Genomic DNA, 11297 nt, shown 5'->3' with positions numbered 1-11297 from the left:
TTACTTATCTTTTAATTTTTAATATGTAAAATTCTTATTTGTCACATGCACAATTTTCACATTATATATCTTATTTATACTGTGGCATGATTCCCTTCCTTGATTCTCCCTCTTTGAGAAAAATACTCAAATATATATATATATATATATATATATATATATATATATATATATATATATATATATATATATATATATATATATATATATATATAATGTTTGTGTGGAGAGAGAAAGTGAATTTACATATTGTGAGTGATACAGAATGAGTGAAATGCAGGCACTAGATAATGGAGAGTTGAACAGAATGGAAGAAACGAAACTGTTTTGTGAGGAAATGAAAGAAGCTCAAAAAGCAGCGATGGAAAAACGGTGGCAAGATTTCAAGAAAAAGATGATGGAAAACCAGGGAAACATCCTCACGCAGTTTGACTTGTTAGGAAACAACGCGATTCATGTGGCAACTTGCTCCTACCCTGAACTTCTGAAAGAGATGATAGAAATGGTGCCTGAAGGAGAAAGATGGCATGCTTTGTGCAAGCAGAATGGTGAGGGAAACAGCGTCTTGCATGAGATCGTGTTTTCCAAAAAGGCAAAGGAAATGGCTGAGGTTGTATTCAGATTTGAACATCAGTTGCTGCCACAAGAAATGGAGGAGCAGAGGTCATTGCTAGAGCTTAGAAACAACAGAGGAGAAACTCCTTTGTTCGTTGCTGCCATGCATGGAAAGCTCAAGATTCTTAAGTATATGGCTAAGCGTGTAGGCGCCATGGACAATCTTCGGAAACATTTTCGTCGATCTGACAAATATAACGCCCTTCATGCCAGTGTTATTGGCCAACATTTTCGTATGTCTTTCACTTCTCTCTATACTTGCATGTCTGTATTTCGAGTAAATTTCTGATACCTTTTTGTTTTGGTTTAATACTTCTATTGGTTCTCATATTTGTGTACAAATCTCAGTTTGGTCCTCAAGTTGAATTGTCTCAATTAAGTCATAATTTTTGTAAAAATGCACACATTTTACCCTAACCGTTAAGTTGTCTCAAACGACGTTAATTGATGCTGAGATGGCTTTTTTATTATAGGCTTAATCCCTCTCTTGGTCCTTATGTTTGTGTGAAAATGTCAGTTCGGTCCTCAAGTTTTGAACTGTCTCAATTGGGTCATAATTTTTGAACTGTCGACAACAGCGACATTTTTTAGTTTGAGAGGGAGAAAAGGTGTGAGTCGGGGGGTTTGAGGGTGGAGGAATGAGTGAAATGTGATCAGTGATTGGAAGGAAAAAGAAAGACCATAGCCACGTGGATTTAATGATTTTAAAACATAAAAAAAAATTACAGCTCAATTCAAAGTTAACGCTGTCTCAATACACTTAACGGTTGTGGTAAAATGTTGTAAAATGTTTGCATTTCATAAGGACTTAAGGAAAAAGTGTGATAAGTGATTGGAAGGAAAAAGAAAGACCATAGCCACCTGGATTTAATGATTTTAAAACATAAAAAAAAAAAAATTACAGCTCAGATCAAAGTTAATGTCGTCTCAATACACTTAATGGTTGGGGTAAAATGTTGTAAAATGTTTGCATTTCATAAGGATTTGAGGAAAAACTTGAGGACCGAACTGAGATTTTCACACAAACACAAGGACCAAGGGAGGAATTAAGCCTAAAATAAAAAATTCATCTCAGCATCAATTAACACCGTTTGAGACAACTTAACGGTTAGGATAAAATGTATGCATTTTTACAAAAATTATGACCCAATTGAGACAGTTCAAAACTTGAGGACCAAACTGAGATTGACATACAAATATGAAGACCAATAAAGGTATTAAGCCTTTTGTTTTTAATTGAAAACGTGTCTATAGTTTCAAATAGAGTCACGCTAGTAAACTTTGACATTTATGTTAGTTATCTTGGTACTCTAGAATCTATTCAACTTCAATGTTGTTAGAAAACTTCTATGCTGTTTTAGTTTATGGTTTTTGTTTTTCTTTTTTACTTATGCAAGAAAAATTTAGATATAAATTATTGAAATAGACAAATTTTAAAAAGATCATGAAAATAAACAAGTTGTGCGGCTTTCACACGGTGCAGATGTTGCAATTTGGCTGCAAAGAAAAGACGAAACACTTGCTTTGGAAAGGGATGAGAAACAATTAACAAGTCTTCAATTACTTTCGAAAATACCACAGGTTTTTCGAAGCCATATTCATCTCGGACTTGTCAAGAACGTCATATATATTTGTACTTTTCCTATCTTTGTTTTTAAAGTTTATTATAATGCTATACATTTGTAAATAAGTTTTGCTCTTTTTCTTATAACTGTTGCAATGCAATATATAAATATATATATATATAAAAGTAATGTTGATTGATTATGTTTTGTGTTTTAGTGCTTCCTGATGAATATGATAATAATGATGAGTTTAACCAAAAAAAGGATGAAGAAAATAGTAAAGAGGATCAGTCTAAAGTCTGCAAATCTGGTACTTGTCTAAATTTTATTAACTTTTTCTAAAAATATATATTGTCAATGACATTTGTGTTTATTTATAACATTAGAATGTATATTTACAAATTTCAGCCATTTCAAAGATAAACTATGGCTTTTGGAAATGCTTGGCGGCAGGTATTTTTTTCAAGTTTTGTGGTATTTCATTATTTTGAATGAATTATTATTACATTCATTTTTCTCTTAAATTACTCTACTTTAAACAAGCAATATTCTAGTTAAAAAAAATTCTTCAAAATTTAATACAAGTTAAAAATTTGAAAAAAGATAAAACTGATTAGCATGGCTATAAAATGATGATGAGAATAGTAATTTGTAACACAGGCCATAATATTTAACTTCTATTACAAAAGTTAGAAAATATAAAATTAATCAAAGTAAAGTATTATATAACCTATTCTTTACTACAAGAAAAAATATGTTAATGATCTTTATTATATTAGTCACTTAAATAATTGAAAACTAAAATAGAATCTAAATTTATATTTGATTATTATTTCTATTGACTTAACAATAAATCATAATTTAATGACATTTAATTTTTAAAATAATTTCTAAATTAGTCTATGTAAACTAAATATTTTTTCTTTAAACAAGTTTGTATTCTTAGCATGACAACAACTACTCATCCTATTCACATCTTTTATTCCTCTATAGATTCTCTATAGATTGCATCATATCACTCAAAGCACTGTATTCCTCAATCAACCAAACATATACTTGTTTTCATGTTAATAAATAAATTTTAAGTTAACTTAATCTTACAAAATTAATTTATATAAACTAAAATTTACACTCACTTATATACTACAATTTAATTTTATGTATTTCAAAACTACTATCTTATGTCAAGGTATTAAAGCTTGAGTATGGGACTAGATTAAACAAATAACAAATTTGATTAAGATATACCCTAACATGATTTTGGCACCGGTTCTTTAAATTTAACTCAAATTTACAAATTGAATTATAAAATAAAGTTCACATCAATTTATATACTATAATTTAGTTTTATCCAAGTTCATATATAATTTTTAATGCTTTATATATTGTACATATATTTTTTATTTGATTATCACATGTTTCTAGGAATAAAAGAGTAGCAAATACAAAATTTACATTGGTGCATAGTCTTCTTATCTAACAAGAGGAATCTATGCAACTAAAGAAAATTTTGTTCTTTTCTACAATTGTCCATTCACCACTTACATCAACAATTAACATGTTGACTTATGATAAATTTTTTGTTTTGATGTTTCATTTTAGAGTTTGAAGGAATTGACCACATGTGGAAGGCAAAAAAAAAACATAAGTTGGCTGAACAACTAGCCAGCACTTTAGTAATATATGACTTATCATGGCAAGTATCAAACAATGAGTATAATAGGACATTATTGATTACAATGCCACATGATCCTTTAAATGTGACAAAAAGGAGAAGAGTAAGTATACAGAAAAGGGAAGAAAGGCGCAAGAACATTGAAGAAAGACCAGAACGCACAGCATTGTTTATAGCAGCTAAAACTGGAATTGTAGAAATTGTTAAAAAGTTTCTTGAAGTGTATCCTGCATCTATATATCATGTCACCGAGAATAAGCAGAACATATTAACAATGTAAGAATGGATCAAAAGTAGTACTATTATAACAATTTTCTTTCAATATTGTCGTACTTATTTTGTTTAGTGTAATTTATGCACAGGGCGGTTAAATATCGACAGAAAAAAATCCTTAAAATAATAAAAAGAACAGGTACCATGGAATCATTGGTTGGTCAAATCACAGATAAAGGAAGAACCGTCTTGCATGAAGTTGCAAGAATGGATTATTACAAAGCAGAGCACTTAGCTGGAGTGGCATTCCATCTACAAGATGAATTGCGTTGGTATGATGTAAGTACTTTTTACAACTTCCCATGTATTTGGACACTATTAATTTATAAAATTTAGATTTTCTATTGAATTTTTAGTCTACATATGTCTTCATAATATATTGATAAATACTGATTTTAATATTTAAAACCCTTTTAAATCAATGTATTTTATAGAAACCAAAAGCAAGACAGCATAAAAAACCACCAGAAATTTAAACTCTAAAATTTAGTCACATAACTCAATCACATATGAGGTTATGGTTTTATTATTATGTACAAAATTAAATTTTTATTTTTCTCCTTTTAACATATTAAATATTTGTTAAAATTATAAAAATAACTTTAATATATGAAACAATTTTAGAAAAAAACAAATAGTTTGTTTTTTTATTTAAATAGAAATAAAAATTTGAATTAATTCAAGTTAATTTTGTTAAAGGACCTAATAAATATATCTAGAAAAAAAGAAGTAAATATGTGTGGTATGGGAGGAGGTTTCATTATTAGATTTATATATATATATATATATATATATATATATATATATATATATATATATATATATATATATATATATAAAACATGTTTTGCATCACTTTATTTTACTATTATCATCTCAACAAAGTTAGTACCTTTAACATTTAATCATCACCTAAAGAATGTCAACCCATAAACAAAAAATAAATATACAAGGGATAATAAAGACCAAAGTCATGGAATATGGACAAGATTTAATTAAAAAATAAACTTATTCAATAAGAGAGGTAAATAATCTTAGTAAGTGAATTTAAACCCTTAACTAATATTTTGATTTGTTCATCATACTTATTTCTTTTTCCAAAAACATGAAAAACTTTAAAATATATGAAAAATAAGATATTTATTTCATATGTTTTTTATATTTATAAGATATCTAACCTTAAAATACTTGCAATGACTTGAGAATTAAAGTATAAAATAATTTTAGAGGATTTGATTGATCATCTCATAATCTTTTATTTATAATAATAAATTGATACAAGAATACATGATAATTAAGGTAATCTTAAACATAATATAATCATTATTATTAGAGTAATCCTAGACACAATATAATAATAATAATTAGAGTAATCTAGACACAATATAATCATAATAATTAGAGTAACCTTAAACACAATATAATCATGATAAATAGGATAAATATCCTTACAGAATGAATGAGTAGAAAATAACTATTGTATTTTCAGACTGTGAGAAGATTCACACCTAAACATTACAACATGCACTCTGACATAGATGGACACACACCAGAAGACATGTTAGAAATTGAGCATGATGCAATGCTTAAAGAGGCACAAAAATGGTTGAAGGAAACAGCTCAATCATGTTCCACGGTTGCTATTCTGGTAGCCACAGTTGTATTTGCTGCTGCATACACCATTCCAGGTGGAACTGAAAATGGCACTCCGGTGTTTCTTCATTCAAGTGAGTTTCTCTTTTTCACCATCATGGATGTTGTGGCTCTTGCTACCTCACTTGCTTCAGTCGTGGTCTTCCTTTCCATTCTCACTTCTCCATGTGAATTATGGGATTTTCATAAGTCTCTCCCAAGAAAACTCAATCTGGGATTTGCTTTGTTGTTCTTATCATTGATGACAACAATGCTTGCATTCAGTGCAACCATGTTGCTGACCATTCGATTGGAATGGAAGAATTGGACTTCCACATTGATATATAGTGCTGCTTTCTTTCCTGTCACCATTTTTGCAATCATTCAGTTTCCTGTTTATGTGATGGTTCGAAGCATCACCAAGCATCTTTGGAAGCAAGTTAAGAAGGTTTTTCCAACAAGATTGATTGAACACTGCATGAGTAACTGTTGATGTTATTAGCATTGGATAAAGTACACAAGAACACATTCTCAGAGTTTTTAACTTTTGTTTGGAGTTTGGTAATACATTTGGATTAATGATGTATGATTTTTTACATAGTGTGATTGGGTATATAATTTTATAGAATCAATTACTTTATAGACAATTTAAATGCTTTATATAATGAAATATGGTGTGAAAGTAAGAAATTTTAAAATAACTTAAAATTTATGTGAGATTAATTTGATTATTTAAAATTAGTTAATTTCAAATCTCACTTAAAAATTTTTAGGATTTGAAATTTTTTATATTTACAAATTTATGCATTTTTTTAAATATTGTCGTTGACTTGATTTTTGTTGAAGTGTAATTAACTGGACTAAAATCAATGTATTGTTTGGTGATTACTTTTCAATTTATGTCGACTAGAATTTTTTTGTTGATAAAAAATATTTTTTATTAAAATTGTAAGAACTATTTTTATTTGCATGTCGGTGGCATTTCTCGTTTAATATTAGTATGGATTTTTTCCACCAATATCCATAAGATATATTTTTATTTTTTAGATGTAAAATAGCTTCTTCTTTTTCATGACATCTATTATACTTATTATTTTGTTTATATATCTACAATAATTATTCTTTTTATCACTAATATTTGTCAATATCTACAACAAGAAGTATAATGTTTTTATAGCTTGATTTTGGTGCTTAAACATAATTGAATAGAACCTAATATTCATACCCATTTTCATCTACATCATATCAATTGTATGATTAACACTAGTGCAAAAACGTTGTTTAACGTCACTCAATAGATGTGGGTTTGTGGGTAATCCGACGTATATAAGTGGACGGTGGTATTATCGTAAATAACTTGGTAACCTAGACGTCGGTTTTAGGTTAAGGCGACGTCTATTACACTGTAGACGTCCACATTGACGCAAACTGTCGTCTAATGGTCTAAGGTAGGTGAGAAGACAGTCCATTGACGTCAGTGTTCACAGGGGGCCAACGTTTAGGGGGCTGCAATTAATGTTCTTCACCTAATTCCCAAACGCTTAGACGTGGCGTAGTCAAAAGGCGACGTCTACGGCTTGAATGGAAGGTAGGAAGACAAAAAATCTTCAATTTAGGCGTCGAGAATTAGTGGAAGCAACGTCTATAAGCTTGTAATTAATTAGGTTCACCAAACTCGAGGGCCATATACGTCGGGTAGAAGGGTCACCGACGTCTATGTGCCTGTAAGTAATTATGTTCATCATTATAGACGTCGGCGCCCCATCACAACTGTCGTCAACATCCCTGACAGGAAATCAAAAGTCAATCGTTTCAGCTTCCTAGACATCGGCGCCCCTAGACACCGATGTCTGATGATATTCAAAAGGTCAGTTGAAATGTTAACTTGGACGTCATATTAGTAACATAAATGACGTCTATAGTCCCATAGACGTCAGCTATCTAGAGAAACCGACGCCTAGTTTCATTTTAAATAAACAGCAAACTCTTCGTGGCATTCAGTTTCTGATATCGTCTTCCTCTTCCTCTTCTCCTTTTTCTCTCGCGGCCCTCTTCTTTTTCTCCCTTGCGGCATCTCTTCTTTTTGTTGTGGTATTCTATTGTTGTTTCTGATATCTTTATCGTCTTCCTCCTCTCTTTTTCTCTCTTGCGACATTGCATCCCAGGTGCGTGGTTTTTTTTATCCTTACCATTTGTTTAGTCTTTCATCGATTATCTTCTGGTTAAACTGATTAAAATTTGCTTTCTTTGTGTTGTGTTTTAGTGCAATTTTGTTCCTTTCTTGGGGTAACGTAGTAACACATTCTCCATTTGCTAGCTGCCTCCCAGAAATAGCGGCGTCTTTTGAATTTCTTTTGATCGTTTCAAACCAAAAACGACCCTGGGTCGTTATCTAGTTTTCGTTTCACCGTGATTTTTCCCTTTTGCAGATGAAAAATGGAACAAAGCAACCACCCAAATTTGGTTTTGGGTTGAAGGGATCATAAGAAATTCAAAAGACGCAAGTTTTTTTTTGGGGGGAAACTAGCAAAAGGAGATTGTGCTACTAGGCTATCCAAAGACGGGAACAAAACTGCACTAAAACACAACCATTGTATTAGACGTCAGTTAATGTATACACCGACGTCTATAGTACCTTTTAGACGTCAGTTAGAGACATTTTCGAAGTCTTTAGTGTCTCTTAGACGTCGGTTAATGCTTTGTCCAACGTCTAATTAGTGCCTTTAGATGTCTATTTAGACCAGTACCGACGTTTATTGACGTCGGTCATGGGCACTAACTGACGTCATTATAGACGTCTGTGGTTAGAATGTCTGACGTCCCATTGACATCACTAGTTTAGACGTCGGTTGTCGAATAGACGTTAAAAGCCCAAAATAGTCAACAATAATCAGTGTTTTTCACTAGTATAACCTTAACCAGAACAGTTTCATAAATTATAACTAACTGAGCATAGGTCGTCACTAACATGCCATTTGAAAAGATGTAGTTTTATTATAGTTATTTGGACATAAACTATAATCATAATCTCCTATATTTTATAAATTTCGACAATATTTTACATTAGTTTCCAAGTGACATGAATTGAAAAACAAGATATTCATAATCAAATATGTGTTCGAAAATCAACACAAAGACAATAAACTAAAATTAAGTGAAATATATTAAATGTAGACTATAAGTATATACTAATCAATGAATAAAAGGTGATTAATTTTCTCAAATGTTACATCAATCAATTCAAAATTCAATACAATTGTATGCAACCTCTACCAAATTTAAATAAAGTTTCTGTTGTTTAAAATTAAAGAAGTGTTAAACAAATCAATGTACTAAATATAAAACAGAAAATTAAGAATTATTCAAAGTTTACTGAAGTTCAAACACTTTCAGACTCAACCCCAAACATATTTAACAAAACAAATATTTCTAACATTCACATATTTCAACTTACAAAGAAGATTATAATTTAAATTTTATCTAGCCGACAAATAATGAATATTAATTAAATTAAATAAACAATATGCAATTCAAATTCAGCAACAATAAATGACACTTGTATCTTATGCTGGTAATTTAGAGGACTTAAACTTATTTATGGTGTAAATAATATAAGAATGATAAAATAAAGACGGTAAATGATGAGAAATATGGGTGTTAATGGAGGGATTATATATATAATTGAAAGTGTTATAATAAATGCCAAAAAATCGTTAATATGCTTATGCTTGGAATAATAACATTGTTTTTATAAAGTGGGGATCGTATAAATTCACATCATTTGACAAAAATTATTAAAGTGATTTTGTACGTCCTTAACTTTAAAAAAGAAAAACAAAGTTAATTCACACGATTTGGACTAAATCATTAGAATATCTTTTCTTTTTTTTTCTTTAGTAAGGATAAGGTTTCTTTCGTGTAGCTAACAAAAATATATATTTAACGTCTATTATTATTATTATTATTATTATATATATATATATATATATATATATATATATATATATTTATAACATAAAATAACATATGTCGAATTGTGTATTTTTTTTTTTTACTTTTTGTTACTATTTTTCTCTATTGAAACTATAAAAAATTGATATACAATAAAATAATACATTACAAAAATTTTCAAAATTTTAAAAGCAATATAAATATCTAAAATAAATGTGTAAAGTAAAGAAAAATGGATGAAAAATAAAAAAAAATGAAAAAATACCCTAAATCATGAATGTTTGAAAATTTCATAACATTTCAAAAGAAAAAATATCTTAAACAATGTTTACTCAGTTCGTCGTCTATTTTCAACAACTTTGATTTAAGAAACATCTTCATTCGAGTTTCATACTAAAATTGATCTAAAATTTATGAAAATTTGAAATTTACAAAAACTTAAGATTAATCTAAAATCGCACAAAGGTTATTTTTAAAATATACAAAAATGACTGGTGAATGAAAACATCAACCTTATGTAATTAAAGAGAATAAAATTTTCAGCCAAAATGAGGTGAAATATATTAACCATAATCGTAGGATAATTCGACATCGTTGGTCTTACATTAAATTATAAAATAAAATATGTTGTAAAGGAGTTTAACATTAATTTGAACCAAATGTTTATAAAAATATTTTTAAGGTCAAATTTTACTAATTTCAACACAAACATAGTTTATAAACCCATTTTACACCATGTATAAGAAGATGGTAATGTAAATTTGTAAATATATATATATATATATATATATATATATATATATATATATATATATTTGCTTTGCCATAACTATTTTGTTAGTTTATTTAGTTCTGAAATTAGTTCTATTTATATTATTATTACTGACTTGAGAATTCATAGAAATATATATGCATATAAATAATCAAAAGAACTTGACTTTACCAATAAAGTCACTTTAACATTTCTATATTTTATATTTTCACCAACTATAGAAAAGTTTAAAACTTTTAAATATAAAATGTTTTAAATCAATTTTTAATTTTAAAATAACAATAACTTTAGACTGTCTTTACAGTAAATAATAAGTGTAAAAAATTCTAAGATTAAGGAGTTCCACTAAAAGAATCATATATGTTTCTAAAAACAGATCAAATTGAATTTTCGTCAGAAAAAGAAAATTTAACATAGCAAATAGTATTAAACAAAATTAATAATTATAAAAATGTTGTTAATGATAATTTATCTGTTACTTCTAAGAAATTCTTTTTCGTGAAACTAATTGAAAAATTCAAATTCAAGATTACACACGATAAAATAGAAGATATAGAAAATAGGGTTGTTATAACTTTCCATCTTTCACATTTATACTCCCAGTGTACATCAATTTTTGTTAAATTTTATTTAATAATTTTATTTTATGATTAAACTTGATATTTTTTTATTACATATAGTTGTTAAATAAAAATAAAGGAAAATGTGTGATGTAAATGTGAAGATATGGTAAATATTCTATTAAAGGATATTAGGCAATAGAATACTGTGTTAGTTATAATTTAGATATTATTTTAATTTGTGGAGATTTGTG

The 11297-nt window shown here is 28.4% G+C and overlaps 1 protein-coding gene across 2 annotated transcripts; it reads left to right on the top strand.

Moving 5' to 3' along the window:
- Positions 1–231: 231 nt before the first annotated feature.
- On the top strand, positions 232–6380 carry LOC106773035 (ankyrin repeat-containing protein ITN1). Of its 2 annotated transcripts, XM_014659717.2 has the most exons (7): positions 232–848; positions 2099–2248; positions 2398–2490; positions 2589–2633; positions 3783–4131; positions 4218–4407; positions 5618–6380. In XM_014659717.2, the coding sequence occupies exons 1-7, from the start codon at positions 266–268 to the stop codon at positions 6251–6253; spliced, it is 2046 nt and encodes a 681-aa protein (XP_014515203.1). In that variant the 5' UTR covers positions 232–265; the 3' UTR covers positions 6254–6380. The 2 variants fall into 2 exon arrangements, with proteins under 2 accessions (XP_014515203.1, XP_022641961.1); XM_022786240.1 differs by lacking the exon at positions 2099–2248.
- Positions 6381–11297: the final 4917 nt, after the last annotated feature.

Source organism: Vigna radiata, chromosome 9 (assembly GCF_000741045.1).
Source record: "Vigna radiata var. radiata cultivar VC1973A chromosome 9, Vradiata_ver6, whole genome shotgun sequence".
Lineage (NCBI taxonomy): Eukaryota > Viridiplantae > Streptophyta > Magnoliopsida > Fabales > Fabaceae > Vigna > Vigna radiata.
This window is presented reverse-complemented; position numbering and strand designations above follow the sequence as displayed.